This window comes from Parasteatoda tepidariorum, chromosome 9 (assembly GCF_043381705.1).
Source record: "Parasteatoda tepidariorum isolate YZ-2023 chromosome 9, CAS_Ptep_4.0, whole genome shotgun sequence".
In the NCBI taxonomy this organism is placed as follows: Eukaryota; Metazoa; Arthropoda; class Arachnida; order Araneae; family Theridiidae; genus Parasteatoda; species Parasteatoda tepidariorum.
This window is the reverse complement of record NC_092212.1, coordinates 5,750,810-5,772,656: the sequence shown is the minus strand read 5'-3', so window position 1 is coordinate 5,772,656 and position 21,847 is coordinate 5,750,810. Positions and strand designations below refer to the sequence as shown.

General features: G+C 30.1%; 1 protein-coding gene and 1 long non-coding RNA gene across 2 annotated transcripts in view; both read left to right on the top strand.

Annotated features, from left to right (window-relative positions):
* Positions 1-16,495, top strand: part of LOC139426441 (uncharacterized) — a 19,595-nt gene extending 3,100 nt beyond the window's left edge. The window contains exons 2-6 of the mRNA XM_071185329.1: positions 731-829; positions 8,521-8,623; positions 13,785-13,848; positions 15,631-15,682; positions 16,448-16,495. Coding sequence (XP_071041430.1) covers positions 731-829; positions 8,521-8,623; positions 13,785-13,848; positions 15,631-15,682; positions 16,448-16,495 — 366 coding nt within the window. The remainder of the gene's footprint in view (positions 1-730; positions 830-8,520; positions 8,624-13,784; positions 13,849-15,630; positions 15,683-16,447) is intronic.
* Positions 16,496-19,648: 3,153 nt separating this feature from the next.
* Positions 19,649-21,847, top strand: LOC139426476 (uncharacterized). The gene is made up of 2 exons (XR_011637755.1): positions 19,649-19,747; positions 21,543-21,847. It is a non-coding gene; the product is annotated as an uncharacterized lncRNA (long non-coding RNA).

Genomic DNA, 21,847 nt, shown 5'->3' with positions numbered 1-21,847 from the left:
TATATATTTAAACGAAACAAATCAAGGGGAAATAAAGTAATAAAATATTTAAATTCAACTAAAGGATAAAATCTTGTCATCAACTCACACAATTACACGATTGTATACGCAATAATACTACTTTCTTATATTGCATTAATATAGCCAAAGCAAAACATGGCAAAATGATAGTGTGAAAATTAACAAAGAAAGATCGATTCGTAATCATAAGTCTATTTTTCTTTTTCCTTTTTCAAATTCAAAATTCAATGAGTGAAGAAAACTTTGAAATAAAAGACAAATAAAAGGAAATATAAAGCAAGAAGGGAGAAAGAATGTCATGTATCGATGAATAGCTTGCAAAATTGATTTAAATATGTTTTCCTAACTAAGCTGCCAGATTACGAAATATGAAATTGAAGTGTAAATTAAGGGTAGTAATATTTTTAAGGCTCATTCATACTAAAGTTAATAACCGCATTTGATTTCTCCATCACCTTGTTCACGGCATTCTCTCTCCTTTCAGATTTGCAGAACAAGCTTTGCTCATGGTTATAATATAAATTTAACTTTATAATTAAAGATATAGAATTAGGAAAAAGCCATCATTTAAAATAAAGTTATGAAATTGATGTTCATTTATTTCAAATGATAATAATGCCCGAAATGATATATTTTTAATAAGCTTTGAGATCAATTATTATTAATTATGAGAAAATAATCTTTGGAAAATTTTATCATACCGTTTCAGAAAGAAGACATCAGACTTTCTTATCCATACGCTACAAATTGCACCGATTATTTAAGACTTTGGCATGAAAACAATGGCTCGGGACCGTTAAACGAAAGGGTATGCTAAAAGATTATTTTACCTTATATTTCATTAATTTTTCACTGCAGAAAATATAATAATTATGTAAAGTTGCCAAGCTACATCTGTCTTATGGCATGTAATTTAGAAACTTTAACACATTTTAATTCCTTTTAATCAAAACTCAGAATATTAATTTTATTTAAACTGATTTACTGATCAACATAACATTTCATACAAACATATTTATGCAATTTTTATATATTTACCAAATGTCAGAAAGGAAATCTTGAAAGTCTTCTTAATGATAATTTATAAATTTTGTGAAACAGTTAAAGGTAAGAAAACTATTCAAATAAAGTAAAACATTGCAAGTAATACGGGAAAATTTAGTTTTACGAAATGTGCTTTAAAATTTTGCAAATACTTTTTTAAACCTAAATTGAAGAAATGCTTACCTTTTTACAACCAAATGTATAAACATATTTCTAAACTTTTCAATTGATTGGATTTTTATGTAGCAGAACTCAAACATATATATATTTTATTTTTTTTATTTTTATTTCCAATGAGCTGCACAATCGGTCTTGCCGATGAGTAGTGCGTTCTCCAGAAGTGGTATCCACTCCTTCAGGACCACCACAATGGGTGAGGAACCGTTGGTCATGTTAATTTGGACGTCTAGTTTCTGCCACACTAGATGGCAGCACCGAGACTCTATTTGGATGCTACAGTGCACTAGGAATTTAATTTTGCCGGAAATGCCAAGAGCCAATGAGGCACTCCAGGTATCTTTTACACGCCGTATAATCATACGACATGGCCGCTGAGGATTTTCTGCATCCCGAAAATCGGGTGTCTGGGCCGGGGATCGAACCCGCAGACTTGGGCTCAGAAGGCCGACGACAAACCAACTGCGCCATACAGCCACCTAAAATTTAAACAATGCTTGTGCATTTTTTTATTATAAGTTTAAGTTTTTTTAAAACTATAACTGTTTTCCTATTTATAATTAAGTATAGGTTTGTTTAATTAGAGAGTTTACCTAAGAAGTTTACTTAAATTAAATAAGAGCACTTCGATTATATCTATGTTATTCAAATAAATTCCATGCCTACCTTTTACAAATCAAAAATCANATATATATATATATAACGTCGTTGCCGAGTGGAAGGATTAAGACAGGTCACAGGAGGTTACAAAATTTATTTATTAATTATTGGACAGAATAGTCATGAAAGTGTACACGAAATGTTGTGCTTCTTGATATGTGCTAGGAAATGTGCCAAGTATGTGCTAGGAAAAATTTTGCAAAGTAAATCCGTAAAATGTTTCAATGTAAGGAAAGAGGGAAATCGTAGAAATTGTAATTGGTTTATCAAGTAGGTCGAACAATTACCTGCTTTTAATTAAATGCATACTTGGGCCAAAAATAGATTTAAGGACATGATGCGAATTTTAAAGTGTAAGAAAGTGTATCCGATTAGATAAATAAATGAAAAGAAAAGTATATTTAGAAAAGAACTAATATAAAAAGATTAATTGAAGCCTTTTATGTTACATATATGTATATATATATATATAGTAAATAGAACTCATAAAATAAGTTCAAAACGTAAAGAAAACGTGGAAAATATTACAGAACAATGAAAAAGGGGGAAAAAATAAAAATAAAATATTAATGAAAATTCTGGAAAATAAAATCTTTGGCTATATTGGATACAATATTAGAAAATACTCTTTTTTGTGGATATAATCGTGTGAGCTTCTAAAAATATTATATCTTTTAATTTCCGAATTTTTTATTAATAATTATTATTAATATTTTTTTTCCCTTTTTCTTCTTTTTTTCCAATTTTTTATTCTTTTTATTATTATTATATTTCTTATTCCTTTTTTCATTGTTCTTTAATATTTTCCATGTTTTCTCAACATTTTAATCTTTAGTCTATCACTAGAAAATAGTGTAACTCTATAATATTGATTATTGTTGTATTTTGCTTTGGCTATATGAATGAAAACAATGAGTGTAACACTATTGCATGTAATGTATTTGAGTGAGTATAACTCTATTGTATTGATATATTTTGTTTTGGCTATATAAATACAATATTAGAAAGCACTTTTTAGCGGATAAAAATTACGTTAGAGATGAAATATCAATACAATATTCTTAATTACTCACACACTACCCAAATTTCATCAGCAATTATTCATAATAACCAATTAATGTTATTATTGTGCGTAATTTATGGCATGGTTGTTATTAATAAAGTCATTGGTAACTATTAATGATCGACAGTTTATTATTTTAACCGCAACATGCATAATATATCTAGTAACTGTATATATTTATTATATTAGCTGTATTTTTAGTGTCTTAAATAAACTTATTTAACATGCAAGTACTTAATCTCAAATGAAATTCACAAACTTTTACTTTTAACTTAACGATTTCTTAGGTGGCAAAAAAAGTTCTGGAATGTCTCTTTACCACTTTTTATTTTAAAGGCACATTCACGTGTAATATTTACTTTCGGGTCTCTATCCTGTTATCATTTCGATTTTTTTATCTATTTTGATTGTTATTCTACATTAAAGCACTAAAACAATAAGCAATGCTGTGTCCCTTTATTACATTATGACATGAAATTATTTACGTATAAAACGTAATGACTATAAAAATGTCTCCAAAGTTTGCGTTCAACGTATGGCTGTTGATTCATTGGTTAATGGGTTAATGATTCATTGAGGCAATTACAAGTTCAGATCCCTTAATGAAAATTGAGCATTTTGCCTTACATCACTTATTTTCTTAGCGAATTGCACGCAGTTATAAAATTCATTTATTCAATAATTATTCTATGCGTGCATTAAATTTTAATAATTGATTTCTTTTATTATTATTTTAAAAACTTTTAACTGTAAAGAGTCTGTAAGACCATTTTAAAGATCGTACTTTATTGTATGCAATGTATACACGCAATCGGGAAAATAATTCCTTTGAAATCAAATTTCAATAAAAGTTTTATATTTAATAATGTATCGTAAGCTTTTTTTATATAGTATATCATGTATTAAACCAAGTCAAGCCGAGGCACAGATTGTCATTTACAAATATAAAAGTACTCTCTGTAAAAAGTGGTAGTACGTATTTGCCTACACCAAGAGGATAAGTCTTGCTGTCATCTACCACTTTAACTTTAAAAACTTGAAACGAAAACTCCAATTTAAAAACTCCAATCAAAGTATGAAAATAGAATTCAACAAAAATTAAGAACAAATTTCAATTTAACAGCAATAATTCGAAATGGAAAAGCAATAAGAAAGCAGCTGAAACTAAAATTATCTTAATTAAACAATTGAAATAAATATTTGACAATTTAATACACGTAAAACAAAAATAAATAAAAAATTGTGATCGCCGAAAGATGATCACAGGTTACCCATTGGCAAAATGGTTGCTGTTTAATTTTTTTTATTTATNTCTGTAGTGGTAGACAAATAAATAGGACCAACTAATCATATTCAAAAATTAAAAAAATTTTTAGGCATATATTTTTTACCACTTTTTTATTTTTACTAGATTTTCTATTAAAGGGCTCTTTCGTAAACTGGTTTGTCTTCATAGTGGTCTAATCGGACTACCTATAAAAAACCATGTGGAGACTTTACGCACATTAAAGGTTATCTCAATTTCAAGAGGGGGAATGTTTTTCCTCTTACTCCCCCTCGCTGAAATGAACTCTGCGTCCGAGGAGGTGGAGCCAAGTGCCAACTCCTGGTGAACGAACTATACAATATTCGAAGGCACTTTTCAGCGGACAAAAATTATGTTAGAGATGAAATATCAATACACTATTCTTAATTACTCACACACTACCCAAATTTCATTAGCAATTATTCATAATAAGCTATTAATGTTATTATTGTGCATAATTTTTGTCATGGTTGTTTATTAATAAAGACAATGAATTATTAATGATCGGCAGTTTATTATTTTAACCGTAACATGCATAATATATCTAGTAACTATATATATTTATTTTATTAGCTGTATTTTTAGTGTCTTAAGTAAACTTATTTAACATGCAAATACTTAATCTCGAATGAAATTCACAAACTTTTACTTTTTACTTAACGATTTCTTAGGTGGTAAAAAAATTTGATGTATGTCTCTTTATCACTTCTTAATTTAAAGGCAAATTCACGAGTAATATTTACTTTCGGTACTCTACCCTATTATCACTTCGATTTTTTTTTCTATTTTGATTATTATTCTACATTAAAGCATTAAAACAATAAGTTGTGCTGCGTCTCTTTATTACATTATGACATGAAATTATTTACGTATAAAACGTAATGACTTTACCAATTTCTCCAAAGTTTGCGCTCAACGTATGGCTAATGATTCATTGGTTAATGGGTTAATGATTCATTGAGGCAATTACAAGTTCAGAACTCTTGAGGAAAATTGAACATTTCACCTTATATCACTAATTTTCTTAGCAAATTGCACACAGTTATGAAATTCATTTATTCAATAATTATTCTATGCGTGCATTAAATTTTAATAATTATTGATTTCTTTTATTATTATTTTAAACAGCTTTTAACTGCAAAGAGTCTGTAAGACCATTTTAAAGATCGTAATTTACTGTCTGCAATGTATACACGCAATCGGGAAAATAATTGCTTTGAAATCAAATTTCAATAAAAGTTTTATATTTAATATTGTATCGTAAGCTTTTTTCATATATTATATCATGTATTAAACCAATTCAAGCCAAGGCACATATTGTCATTTATAAATATAAAAGTACTCTCTGAAAAAAGTGGCAGTGCGTATCTGCCTACACCAAGTGGATAAGTCTTGCTTTTACCTACCACTTTAACTTAAAAACTTGATATGACATGGTTTAAATCCAATCAAAGTATGAAAATAGAATTCAACAAAAATTAAGATCAAACTTCAATTTAAAAACAATAATTCAGAATAGAAAAGCGATAAAGAAAGCAGCTGAAACTAAAATTATCTTAATTAAACAATTGAAATAAATATTTGACAATTTAATACAAGTAAAACGAAAATAAAAATAATTAGTTAATTTTTTTTTTATTTATTTATTTTAACCCTCTTTATTTGTGATATTCACCTGAATTAGTATTGTAAAAGATCCAGTTTTAACTGTAGGTAAGAATTTCTGATTCTTAATTAAAACAATTAAAACAAAAATATCGTTGAAATAATGAAATTTTATTTTATTCACACCTCAAGAAATATTTATGGAACCTCTCCGGTCCCACATCACAAAAATAAACTCACCAACTTAATGCATAACAAAATTAAAAGTGAAAAAAAAATTATCAAACAGTAGCTGTCGTCGTTGCAAAGCATGCAATGACGGCCCATGCGCATCACTACTGTTACTCTTGCTCACAGTTGAAAAGTGTGATGGCATCCAAATAATGCGCTCACGCCATCAAACCCAAAGCAGCATCCATTTTGCCAATAGATAATAAATATATTATGCAATCCCTCAAAATATCAAGGATTGAAAATCCAGTGAAGCACAATAACTATATTCAAAATTACACTGAGAAGAAAACTAAGGCTGACACGTCTTCATATGAGAAATACTAAAAGGAAGACACAGTTGGAAAAATTAAAAATAATGTGAAGTGTCAGATTCTTAAAACATAAAATCGAAATTAAATAATAACAGTAATGTTATTTTTACAGTTTTCTCTTTCGAATTCCTCCAAAGTAATTCTCCAATTTTCTCTTTCGAATTCGCAAAATTCCTGAAAATAAAGTGTTGTCATCTATATTTTTAAGGTACAAAAAATTCCATTTTTCACCACATGGGTCTACTTATGCGGGTTTCAATATCGACCAAATTAATTGAACTTTATTAAGAAATTTTTAATTAAGAAATTATAATTACAATAATTAAGAGAAAAATTATTATTATCCAAAGTAATTCAGAAATTCGTAATAGCTAAAAGAAAATCTCCGTCAAATAAATTTAAACCTAATGATTAAACAAAATATGTTTTAAAAATTTAAAGTATTAGTTGGAATTAAAGTTTATCGAACTAATATCATTAAAACTTAAAATCTCTTCTTTTATCGTATAATCCAATTAAAATGTTATCTTTATGAAGTTTATATTCAAAATCCAAAAAATTGGCTCCTTTCTAAAGCAAAGCTAGCGAAAAAGCCGAATTTCTCATGAACTATTAAACTTATAATGCTCAAATTTTGTATTTTTCCTTGTGAAATTATATTCTTAAAAATGATGTAAAAAATTTTGTGACTTATAATTCAAATACTTTTAGATCATTATTGAATAAAATAATAAAAAATAATTATTAATCTTTTTAAAGTTATTATTTTGCATGGATGTATCTTTGGATAAACAAAATTTATAATTCTAGCTGCTATTTTTTAAATTCGCTTAGAAAAATCTTGAGGTATGGCGAAATACGGTCTCCCGACCAAACTCTTTGGGCCATATTTCCCAAATAGCAGTTACCCGTACATTTTGGGGTCAAAAATTCGAATCCGTCGAAAAAAATGTATGTTTATTAAGAAAAAGTACGTTTTTGAGTCTGATTTCGTATTTTAAAATACCATGTGCTCTTATTAATTAGCATATTTGGGGTTGCTCTTTCGAACTATTAATGCTAGAGAATGAAGATCGTCAGATGATCCGATGATCGTGGCTAGTTTTTCTCGCATTGCATATTTATGTTTAAGATAGGAAAAAAATGGAATATTTAAAAAAACATTTCTTATATTAAATATTTTTCTGAAACCAGTTAGCAAAATTTAAAGCTTAAATGATGCAGCTTTACCGTGTGGCTCTATTAATTTAAATTGTTAAGGCCTTTCGATTTTATTCATATTTACACATTAAATTTGTTTGTGATTACTATACAATTGAGTTGATATTTTCACTCGCATGTATCCCACAACTATATATATATTTTTCTTTAGGCATGTATCGAGTATTGCAAATTGGAAAAATTGAAATTGGCGGGTGAATGTATTGATGAGTATGTGTGGTATGCTCCTCATCATGAAAAACTTTGTGATATGAGTATGTCAACATTTATTTTTAAGAAAGTGAGATGATTTGAATATATTTTAAATATATCATTAATAATCACTGAAATGGTTAATTTAAACAACTCATTTTTTATAACAAATAATCTGATTTTGAGTAAAAAGAATTNCCGCCGTGGCATTGATTCCACAAGGTGCTGATAGGTAGTCTGAGGTATCTGGTACCAAGCGCTCACCAACTGGTCCTGCAATTTTCTCACATTGCGAGGGGGTAGCGTGGCAGCACGAATTTGATTTTCTAAGTAGGACAACACATGCTCTATTGGATTAAGGTCAGGTGAATTTGAGGGCCTCGACATGACTTGAAAGTCACTGGATTGTTCCTCGAACCAATCCATGACGATTCGAACCTTATGACATGGTGCATTATCTTGTTGGTAAACACCATCCCCCGCAGGAAAAACTGTTGCCATGAATGGGTGATCCTGGTCTGCAACTATTTTCAAGCAGCTTACAGACTTTAGGGATTGTTCCATGCCCCATGAAAACGTTGTTCCTGCGCGAGAAACCATGAAAACCTGGGCGAGCCCATTGTTATAGAAGGAGGGTGGTCATATGTAATGGCTCTTCGTTGTATATATATCTTTTTTTTCTTCAGGCATGTATCGAGTATTGCAAATTGGAAAAATTGAAATTGGAGGGAGAATGTATTGATGAGTATGTGTGGTATGCTCCTCATCATGAAGAACTTTGTGATATGAGTATGTCAACATTTATTTTTAAGAAAGTGAGATGATTTGAATATATTTTAAATATATCATTAATAATCACTGAAATGGTTAATTTAAACAACTCATTTTTTATAACAAATAATCTGATTTTGAGTAAAAAGAATTCTCACATTTTTTAAATGTGCTTAGAGACAATTAAAAAGTACATTCATTCATAAAAAATATTGTTTTTAAATATTTTTTTCTGGAAAGAAGTTGTGGTGTTTGTAATATAAGAAGTTATGATCTTTTAAAAAGTCAAAATTAAAATTAATAATGATAATAATAATAACAATACTTATAAAGTAAAAAAAAATCTAAAACTTCAAGACTTATAAAGTAAATTAAAGCATACACTGGTGGATAAAATTAAGAGATGGAAAGCATTTTCGCACATTCATTCGCACATGCACTCCATGTGTTTGACAATGGTTCCGTGAATGCCCAGAGGTACAGGCAGAAGGTCCTAGAGCCCTTCGTGCGCCTTTTCAGGGGAGTTGTTGGCCCTGAGTTCATTTTTATGGACGACAATGCGCGACCACATAGGGCTCTCATGTTTGATGAGTATCCGAAAAGCGAGGATATTCAACGAATGGATTGGCCAGACAAATCCCCTGACTTGAATCCTATTGAACATGCTTTTGATGCTCTGGGAGAGCTATTGCGATGCGCCAACCTCCCCTCAGAACCATTCTGGAGTAAAAAATTGCTTTCGTGGAAGAATGGGAGGGTCTTCCACAAGTCCTCCTTTACTCCCTTATTGACAGCATGCATACTCGTTGTGCATGCTGTTTGTCCGTCAGGGGTGACCATACACTATACTAGAGGCAACACACACTGTACAAGCCTCACTTTTACTGTCATCTTTTATCCTTAAGTTCTGACTACATTGGATTTATTGGCAATAGGTCTTGCTAGTGAATGGCACTTTCAAGATGTTTTGCATATTTAATTATCATGGAATAAGATATATCCATACCAAATTTCATTTATTTATATTCAGTATTTTTTGAGATATTTGGGAAAATGTCTTCCATCTCTTAATTTTGTCCACCAGTGTATTTCATATTTTTTTTGATAAAAGTTTTTCAAATCTTTATTATTAGCAGCCAAGTTGTAAGCTAAAAATGCGGTGGAATTAATCAATCTTGTGATCTCATGCACTAGAAAATGTATGATATTTTGATTTTAAATTTAAATTTTGGAGTTTTTTAAATATTTTATGTTTACAAAGTATGCAACCATAGATTTCTTAAACTTTTTTTCTTTCGCATATGAATGGACTTGGTTGAAATAAAATGCAATTCTTTGGCAGGAAAATTATTTTCTTCCTTACACATCTAGATTTTCATTCTAAAATTACGATAAAATAACCGGCAGTAGTCTGGAGTCGTGTTTTGACAAATGAACCATTACATATGATTAATTGGTTTATCTGCTTACTTCACTTATTGTAAGAAGTGGTAAATAATAGATTTTATGAGTTTACTTGCTTTATCGTGCTGCCATCTATGTGTGAGTGACAGTATTATATTCTAATAGGCAAGGGTCACAGATTCGCCAATTACAATGCGCCAATCACTTTAAACCCTTCATATGCGAATGAATGGAATGAATGTAATAGTGTATTGTCATCACCGGGACTCGAGCACCTACTCTACCGGGCATGAGATTGATAGTTTAACCCTTTCTTCGGAAAAAAACCCAGCTACAAGAAACTAATTGGCTAGAAGGAGAGATAAAATTCTGGTTGTTTAACCATATTTTGTAAAAGCAGTTAGTAAACAGTTTTTCTCACAGTTGAGTACTTTATAAGTTCCCAACAAGTAAAGTTCTTTAGAAAGGGTTCAAAAGATTCATAATTATTATTTTCTTGTTTGAAAACCGTAATTCACTCGGTTTGGTAAAAACAGGTCTTATTTATACGTTTGATTACATTTCTCTTTAGAATTTTCAGTTTAAGCAAAAAAATACTGATGGTAACCAGCTTTGTTCATTCAAATTAAATATTAAAAAACTGGGAAGTAATGGGAAAAATATGAAGTTTTGAAAGTTTGGGAAAATACCCAGAAGGCGCCTTAAATACAAAAAAACCATAATTTTTTTTGGTCTTTTCCTTCCAAAATTATATTTTTTAGTACTTTATAAACAAAAATATTCGCATCTTTTTTTGTTCTAAAGGATTTTAGTGCTTAGCTTATACTTTACATAGACCCGAGTAACAAAAAATAATTTTTTTCTTTCTTAAGTGTATAATATCCTCGTTTCTCTACAGAAAAAGTAAGTTAAAATCACCTTCAGAAAATTCAGCACATTTTTTTTACTTATTGAAGCAATAGAATGATGCAATATAAATGTTCAAGATTTTACTCTTTCAAATAAGTATTTTATATTCCTTGATAATGACATTACCCACTCTTACCCGGAAATCTTAAACTGAAATATCTCAAAAATAATATGCACTGTATAACAAAAAAATCGGCGCACTAAGATGCAATCATCCGATTGCTTTGAAATTTCGTATGCATGAATGTTTTGAACAGATCAGGCAGGGATGATGCCGACTGGGGACGTAGAGTATTTAGCGACGAATCCCGCTTCCAACTGTGTCCTGACGATCATTGAAGACGTGTTTGGAGACGCACAGGGCAGAGGGGGGGGGATTCTGCCTTCACTATTGCACGTCACACCGGCCCTCAACAAGGCATTATGGTCTGGGGTGCCATTTCCTTTGACAGCCGGACCCCTTTGGTTGTCATTAGAGGTACACTTACTGCACAGCGGTACGTCGACGACCTAAGACCTGTTTTGCTATCGTTACTTTTGCAGCACCCTGGGCTGGTTTTTCAGCGAGACAATGCCAGGCCACATACGGCACGTGTTGCTATGTATTGTCTGCAAGCCTGTCAAACTCTTCCTTTGCCTGCAAGATCACCAGATCTCTCTCCCATCGAGCATGTCTGGGATATGATGCGAAGGCAATTGCATCTGGCACGAAATGTTGATGACCTACTTCGACAATTGGATTGAATTTGGCAGGAATTACCGCAAGAGACCATCCGAGAGCTTTATCGGTCTATGCCACGCCGTGTGGCATCTTGTATCCAGACTAGAGGCGGGTCAACACATTATTGAACTTGTTACTGTAGTTCCGCAATAAATTATTCAATTGTTCTGAAATTTTAATCATTTACTATTCTGTACATTGTCTTCCTGTCCAACAATTTTTGTTTCAATCGGACAACTCCTTCTTGGTGCGTCGATTTTTTTGTTATAGAGTGTATTTCAGCATTTTTTAAGCACTTAAGATTGTGACTTATATGGGCGGTAGTGATGAAAAACAATAGTATGTTTTCTCTAATACACCTTCTGTCTCTCAAAAACTAGAAATTTTTGCTGTTCCCAATTTTTTCACTTTTTTGTTTTTATTGGAAATTAATTAGATGTTGTAATTTAGTTCCTCTGAATCTTAGTCATAACACAAATTAGTTTGCCTTTCGGAAAACGATATATCCGCCCCAAGAAAATATCCCCCGTATATATTCAGTGTTTTTTCTAAATATTTTTTTTAATTTAAATTAATTAAACGTTAAAAAGTAATTTTTAAGGAGTCTGGTAATGAAAAAAAAAATTCCCTTTCTTAAAGGATGATGCTTCTCCTCATTCACAAAAGTTAATTACTTTCCTGATAAAGCTTTTACGCATATTTTGTTTTCAATTTTCTAATGCATAGGATATCAAGTACAAATTATAGCCCCTCTAACTTTTTTTAACAAATCTAGGCTACAAATAAACATTAAAACGTCTCTTAAATTTGATCCATTAATGAAAATAAAAGATTCGACTTCTGACGGAAAAGTCATTAGACAATGCCAACCTTCATCTATCAAGAGGTACCTTAAGATTGAATCAAGTTAGCATGTCTTACATACTAGTGAATTGATGTTTAATTTTCGAAGTGGTAGTTGCGCCACAATCCTCCCCCACCAGAATTTTATTTAGAATTCGATGAACGGATACCACTAGTTGCTGTATTTGTGAATGACCGGGAGAGCTTAATTAAGGTCACCGGTTTTCGAGCTTTAGTTATGAGAGCTGTATTAAGTTCATCGTTGTGTGTGTAGTCACTCATCTGTTGCTATTAGCAGTTGAGTGTATGCAGGATTCCGTTGTGTATAAATGAGACTGAGAAGCAACAGCGAGGAGAACGATGACGCAGTCACAATCAGCAAGTCAACTATTCAATGTGGACCATCCATCGAAGTAGGCGTGATCACATCACGTCCGCAAGTCACCAATGCGACCTTTGTATCAAGAAAATTACAAGCTACACAAAAATAGAATTTTATTTATTATTTCACAAGTCACCTGGATATCGTATTCGCAAGCTCTCCAGTTTCAGTTTTTACTCTTATATATAATATTTGAGTCACGTTTTGATTGATGTCCAATCATTAAGCAGTTGAATGAGTGCTCGCAAATCAGGATGCATTACTCACGTGTTTTAGTTAAAGCTTTCCCTTAGGTCCATCAAAAAGTGATTTCCGAGAGGTCCGCAAGGTTCCAGAGACTCACTGAGAGTGTTTCCCCAATACACTACAATCCCCCCTGGTTTATTTAGTAATCCCTCCCGATTGATTTACTTCCATTGCTCCTTAAAAACATTTATTTTCCAGCTTTATTTTCAATGATTAAAAATTCTGATATCGAAGCAAGTACGGTAAAAGGGTATTTGTATTAATTTTATTCCTGGAATTAACTATATTACCAGTATTTATGATATATATTTTATTATTTGTTATAATTTTGTGCCCTCACGACATAGATTTGATCTGCCCATGCAGAAATTTCGAGCCGCCAAGTGCCTTGAACTCCTCCACTTATCTTATCCTTCTATGCCATTAGTGCCAGTCGCCCTAGGACACAACATAGATTAAGAGGTCTGGTGCCCGCTGAGGCGGGCAGGCATCTTACAAAGCTCAGATAGTCGTCGTCGTTGTCACGACATAGTGACCTTATTGACGACGTTCAATTTTGTCAGAACCACAAGTTGCTATATCGAGCACTGACAATAGTTTGAGATAAATAGATGCATAAAATAACATAAACAGTGTCGATACAATTACTAGTCTTATCTTTTTTGACATTTCAGATGAAAAAACTACAACTAATGAAATGATTAAAGACTGCGGCAGCAAATGCCAACCCGCATGTCGGTGAGTAATAATTGGGAAAGTTCAAAGAAAACTAAAAATGAAAATTATTCTTTACTTGGAGTTCTCTTTAAGGATATCTCATCACGTTTTAGACAAAAATTTTACTTTTTTTAATTTACTATTAATTTTGTACTTTTTTTCATGTCCTTAGTATAGTATTAATTATTTTGCATTTTCTAGCTTTTTTCAATATAATAATAGTTATATTGAACTTTTCCATATTTTTAAATTAATATATTTTTGTATTTTTTTCCTGTTTTAAATAAAAAAATATCTATTTTTTTTCCTCTTTTTATTTCGTGTTTTTTTTCTGAATTAAATAATAATTATTTTGTACTTTTTTCTTATTTGTAATTTAATATTAATTATTCTTTTTTTTCCTATTTCAAATTTAATATAATTATTCTTTTTTTTCCTATTTTAAATTTAATATTAATTATTTTGTACTTTTTTCCCACTTTTTATTTGATATTAATTTAAAACTCGTACATTCCATAAATCAGTAACACATTTTATTCGAACTCTTAGAAGCATTTTAAGGAGTTTTCAAAACACTTTGTTTCATTTCTAGAATAAATGCAGCTTTTGGTAGCATTTCTCTTTTTAAAAAAATGAATAAGCTTCGAGTATTAATCATGTGTGATTTTATCATAGTATGATAGTAAACGAGTTTTTCTCGACGAAAGGAATTATATTATTCTATAGACCAATTTCGCCAGCATCGAGTCAAAGTTATTTTAGTATCTATCAACTTTATTTTAACAGAGTAAAAAAGAAAAAAAGAAATAGAGTAAAAATGATAAAAAAGAAATTGACAAAATAAAAAAAATAAGTTAATGTGTGCAAAAAAATTCGACAGTGAAGTTTGAACTATTTCAAAATTTATTTTCAGAAGCGGTATTAATGCTCAACTGGATAATACGTAACTACCTGAAATTAAATGTATAAAGTCTCTTTTTACACTTTTCGAATTTTTTGAAAATTATTTTATATCATAATTATCAAGTATCATCTTTTTGATTTCCTTCATAAGAATTTACCTACGAAAATTTGTTTATAATATTATACAATAGTTTCAGTTCATAAAATGTTACTGTTTGTGATTTCAAAAATAACTGCTTAATCAGATATAAATTTAGATAAAACATTTTTCATGATTATGAAAAGTTATTTTTTTAATTATGTATTCTCAAATATCTTTTTTCAAAAGCATGCAGTAATACACTGAGTAAAAACATAAGGCCCAAACTACTAGAATATGGTAAACTTTAAAAGTTTTTGGAAGTATGTAAACACCCAAATACTCCGTAATTTTTCCCGAAACGCTTTAGCAATGGTTCTGGTAAAACTATCAATAAAATAGGATTTTATAATATATGCTATATTTTGATGAATGTGATAAAATATTTTTTTTTTATTATAGTGCCATAGAGTATGTCATAAAAACAATTTCTTCATTTAAATTTACTTTTCAGTTTTGAATTTTTACTAAATGTATGGTAATAAAAACTATAGTTTGAAAACAAGAATTTCTGGAAAACCATTTCTATATATAACAGAAAAATTTCTAAATGTCTGATTTAAATATCGCATATATTGGTTTCATTAAACAAAAATTATGTTGTTTTTTCACTATAACTGTCATTGCCACACATTACAGTAATTTTAATACAATTGTTTTTTTAATTTCAAAAATTTTAACACTTCTGTTCTTTTTTAATTAATTTTACCCATGTAGTGCTAATGTTTCTTTGTTTTTCATATTAAATCCTGGTTATGAAGTGAGCAGACATACGATGTTAAATATGATGAAATAGAATTTAGTACACGTTTGGTAAATATATATGTAGTTTGATTAATTTTATTGCATGATATTAATTAATGTTAATACATTTTATTGCATGATTTAATTACCATTAATGCTTTGATAGTTTGTTATTTTTATTATACGTAAGGGTCATATGTGCCAAAAACTAAACTATAGGTTTAAATTAATGCATAATAATAAAACATTTAACAACAAACCATATTTTGTATTTATTGTTCAAAAAAAAGTTTTGTAAGAAAAGTAATGTTTCAAAACATTTTAACATTAATTTAATTATGATTATATATTTTAGAGATGCGAGCTTACTCCACTTTGTGAAAAAAATATTTTCGAGTGGTAAAGCAATTTTAATTATTTTAAATTTACAATTTTTCAATTCAAATAATTTTTCCACCTATATGTATCGAAAATTTAAAATATCAAATGAATTGCAACATTATAGCAATTAATTCGTTGGATATCTTTTAAGGCAATTGTCCTTTATTCCGCAAGTTTTATTAAACTCACTACCAAATAATTTAAACTTTAACAGAAAGCTGAGCAGTCGTCACCACTGTAATTTTCTAATTTAAGCAACACCTAATTCAAATAAAGAAATTGGATAGCTGAAGCGTTTTAAATCCGCATGAGGGGGTAATAGTATGTGTCGCACTTGAGCTACGTAATAGGCATTTGGCAACGGTCTGGGTAACATCCGTGGTGATGATCCGAAGGCAGGCCTAGATAGATTGGCTCTTTGCTTTTGATCACGCAACTTTGGTTCTTCTGCAGGTTGATTGTAGTGGTCACTTACCAGCTGAAACCGCCTACAGAGGATAATGATACTTGAATTCTGTGATCTACTAGAAAACATCAGACCATATAAAAATTTCTTCACACTCCTTTTTTATACAGTAATATATTTTCAGAAATAAATACATGACAAACTCATTTTTTTGTGTCCCATACCACACTTAGTTTAGAAAAAAGAGAATGTGGTGCTTCAATTTTTTGTATCTACCCGCTAAAAAATATGAATACGTCCGAGTATCGAATTTGAATATGTGTGTATCGAATTTATTTTGAGTATGTGATGAAACTAAAAGTGAGTGTCTTACACTCAATTTTGAAAGTCCATTTCTTTTAGTGCAACAACTGTTATTCTCTAATTTTCCTTCATTATCTAGCTTGGTGTATTGTTTATTGCATTCCCTTTTCTGTACTTTGGTTTCTCAGATTTCTATGTCGCTGTTGTATTTTCGTTGCTGAAGTAATAATCGTTGATCCCCCCGATTGGTATAATTTTTTTATCTTATTTTTAAATTATTCTAACAATACATCGCAAGGGTGGACGTTATAGAACACCCTCTCTGTAAAACAAAGTCTTAAAGAAGTAAACTTAAATTTATCTGTGTTTTAAAATTAACTCCAAAAAATTTTTCAGTTTGAATAATCAGTGTTTTAATATTTTTTTCAGTGTGATCAAGATGATATAAATTGCAGGTAAGCTCATAAAGACTCACCTGCCTACACTTTATAATTAACTTTATCAATTTCATAATCAAAGAACTTGGTTAAAAATTTCCGACCATTTTGTTGCTCTCATGTAACCAAAAACATGGTGAATTTTAGTATATTTTGACTATAATTTTTATTTAAATTTGAAATAAAAATTAAAATTACGAATATTTCGTTTATTTCATGAAAATAGGTGGCATTTTCAAAAGTCACCTTTCAACTCATCCTTTTTTCCTTCTACACTGAGAAAAAAAGGATTCAGAATATTTTATTATGCACTGATCTTCTGTTTCTGTAAAAGCAATTAAAATTCACATTAAAATTTTCCTAAATTCTTTGATTATGGATTGTGGTAAAATAAATCATTAAATATTATTTTATTAAGTAAACGTTGAAATTGTCGTAAATGTTCGTAAATGTCGTAAATGTTTTATCGGACCATTGAACATAGTAAAAATACCAAATCTTCGGTAAAGTTTGTTTTTAAGCTTTGTAAACTTACTAAATATGTCGTAATAAGGACTACAGACTTTTCATTAAATCGTTACCATTCGAACAGAAAAATTACAAAATGTGAAATTTAAATAACATGCACTTAAGTTTTATTACCAGAATTTATGTTTATTATATTTTTTATGCAGAAGTGATATTATATCACTAGTTCAGTATAAGTACCGGATTTTTTTTTTCATGTGCAGGATTTTGTTTTTTCTTCCTACCTCTCTGCACAATCAGTGGTTTCTTAAAATTTGATACTGTGTTATTTTTTTCCTATTAGGGTATTATCTTGCTACTCTTAATATACACACTATAACAAAAAAATCGACATACCAAGAACGCACTAAGACGAGCAAAATCGACGCACGATCAGGCTGGAATGATGCCGACTGGGGACGTATAGTCTTTAGCGACGAATCCCGCTTCCAACTGTGTCCTGACGATCATCGAAGACGTGTTTGGAGACGCACAGGGCAGAGGGGGGATCCTGCCTTCACTATTGCACGCCACAACGGCCCTCAACAAGGCATTGTGGTCTGGGGTGCCATTTCCTTTTACAGCCGGACCCCTTTGGTCGTCAATAGAGGTACACTTACTGCACAGCGGTACGTCGACGACATCCTAAGACCTGTTTTGCTACCATTCCGCTGCACCCTGAGCTGGGTTTTCAGCAAGAGAATGCTAGACCACATACGGCATGTGTTGCTGTGAACTGTCTGCCTGCAAGCTTGTCAAACTCATCCTTGGCCTGCCAGATCACCAGATCTCTCTCCTATTGAGCATGTCTGGGATATGATGGGAATACGATTGCATCTGGCACGGAATGTTGATGACCTCGTTCGACAATTGGATTGAATTTGGCAGGAAATACCGCAAGAGACCATCCGGGAGCTTTATCGGTCTATGCCACGCCGTGTGGCAAATTTTATCCTGGCTAGATGCGGGTCAACACCTTATTGAACTTGTTACTGTAACTCTGCAATAAATTATTCAATTGTTCTGAAATTGGAATCATTTACTATTCTGTACATTGTCTTCCTATCCACCAATTTTCGTCACAATCGGACAACTCTTTCTTACTGCGTCGATTTTTTTGTTATAGAGTGTATATGCGTTATTACTCTGATATTGAAAATAAAGAGCTTTATTGTTCTACTTTTGAAAATGTATATGCGTTATTGCTTTACATTTGACAATATGTATGCGTTATAACTCTGCTTTTGACAAAAAAATATCAAAAAAATAATTCTTAAAGAAACAATTTTTCTGTTTGAAAAACATGTTGTGGATATTTATTCGTATATGTCTTAAATTTTTTTAAACCATGTCATAAGATGGATAGTTTTTTTACTGGAAAATATGCATCGGGGCCAGCTTTAGAACCTTCTTCTTTTGAAATATTTCAGCGCACCTTATACATTAATTTAAAATCTCATCTTACTGTTCATTTAATGCAACGACAATACATAGCTAAGAGTTTCAAAGTATTAAGATCTTTCTTATTAAATGTTAGAGTTTATCGATATTTTAAAACGCTTCATTAGGAGGGATATATTTTTCTCACTTATTAAAAAATTTCATAATTAAAATTAAGAAGGAAAAAAAAATATTTTGGCTTGTTATTTAACGGAATATAAGTTTTAGAAATTAAAGAATTAAATATTTTACAAATTTAAATCAATTATAAAATTGTTAATTTACGAATTTATTGCTTACACACCTTAATCTAATAAATACTTATGAAATTCATTTTAAAAACATAAATTTTTATTCATTTATTCAAATGTATTGAAATTGACATTTTTGTAAATGCAATTCAAAATAACGTCTTTTATTTTTTAAGAAAAAGGAAAATTTGCGAAACTGACATAAATTAATAATTTACTTATTCTTAAGACATTAATTGTAGATATCCTACTATAAACTATTTCTAAGAATAAGCACTAACATAGATAAAACTTACTTTTTTAATATAAGTCTAATTAAGATATCTTTGTCAGGAAAAGTGATGTATTTCTTAGCGTATCTTTCCGAAAGTTCCAGTTGTCAAAACACATATTTGAACCTAAGTATAAAGTAAGTATTGGAATTCATATCATAGAGTATGTATCATAAAAAGTTGAGTGTCATAATTAGTATTGAAGTAAAAGTTGAAGGGGTGCAGGGCGCAATAAAAGAAACCCGATTAATTTAAAAAAATTGTTTATGTTTGTTTTTTGGATAACATTCAATATGTTACATAATTTTTGCTGTTCAATTTTACGTTAAGAAATAACGTAAGTGTAAAATGCAAAAACGTTCTCTTTCTCTAAAAATTACTTTTTTCCCTTTTGTTTCGACTTCAAAATATTGTCGGGAACAAAATAAAAAGCATTTTCAAAACCACAAGACTATTTTAAAATTTAATTTACCACGTTACTGGCTCTTTGAGAACACCAAAGAGCTTGGTAATTTTTACAGAAACGTTTTTGTAATAAATCTGGTAAAATTAACAATAATAAGAAGTATGATTTCATAAAAAGTGAAAAATTTTGTATGTGTGTGAAAATTTTTTAATTTTATTATGATACTTCAGAACATGCGTAGAAACTATTTATTCTAATAAATTTAGTTTTCAGTTTTTTTTTATTAAATGTTTCGTTACAAGAACTATATTTTTTTTTAAAAAAATAGAGTTTTTGGTAAACCGTTACTATATGAATGGAAAAATTACAAAATAAATGGTTTAAATACCGAATGTTTTGATTTTTTTAGCAAGAAATGTAATTTTTTTTTCAATTTCTTATGAAATGTTTTTGCTTAAATATCGCATTTGCCATGTAAAATTATATTCTTAAAAATGATGTAAAAAATTGTGTATCTTACAATTCGAAATTTTTTAATCATTATGAAATAAAATAATAAAAAATAATTAATAATTTTTTAAAGTTGCTTTTTTCATTGATGTATCTTTGGACAAACAAATTTTACAATTCTGTTAAAGCATTATCGAAATATAGCGAAATAAAATTATTATTAAATAAAATTAGCATTCAGTGGTCCAAAATTTAGACCACCCTCCTGACGTGGTTCATATTTCCCAGATCACGGCTGTTCCCTATATTTTGGGGGTCAAAAATATGAATCCACCGAAAAAAAGGCATTTTTATGCAAAGAAAGTTCGCTTTGGGTCTGATTTTGTAACTTAAAATATCATCTGTACAAACTAATGAGCATATTTGAGGTCACCCCCTTGAACCATTAAGGTTTGAGTCCTAGAACGTGAAGATCATTCAGCGAAATCAGATGGTCCACTCATTAGATCGAAAGTTATTGAGGGTGGTTCGCTTTTTAGGAGGCAGAGTACGAAAATACATTCCAATAACTTGTAAATATTTCATTTTTTAAGTAGTTTACCCTATGGATTTGCATTTATTGTGATAGCAAATGATAACATCTAAATGCATTTTATTTCATTTGTTGGATTATACAATTTTAATTTAGATAAATAAGCACGAACAATAATGATAAAAGGAAATATGAAAAATTACCGAAACCGGCTGTGAGATTTCATCACATTGAAGTACAATTGATGGCTCAAAATTGGCTCAATAACATAACTCAATGGAGGGATGCATCAAGATGTTGCAGGACAGTGATAACCATATTTAACATTTCGGGTTTCTTCGGAAATTATAGGATTTAGTTGCGATATTCCTTCCAAAAATAGCAAATAAAGTTGAATTATTAAAGCAAATTCTATTTAAAACGTGGATGTTGTAAAATAGTAATTACGTTCGGAACACAAAAACTAGACACTCTACTATGCATAATAAAATGTAAAATACTTATATTCATGTGTATATTTTTTTTACAAATTTTATTTTTACAGAGTATCGAATTGTTCAGTTACATAGGAGGTTACATGGGAATGTGGTTGGGCATCAGCCTCGTTTCGATATTTGATCTCTTAGAATCCTTGTGTTACTTGCTCTACTATCCTTTCATGCCCAAGAAATTTTTCAAAAATCGAGTTGTTTGAAAATAAAATATTGAAATGTCAATTTGAAAGCAAAGAAAAATATTATCATAATATGAAGCATACAGTGTGCAAATGCATTCAGCATTATTTCTCTATTTGTAAAAATACAGCAGATTATTTACCTTTAATAAAGTGAAATAAAAGGTTTTACGCTT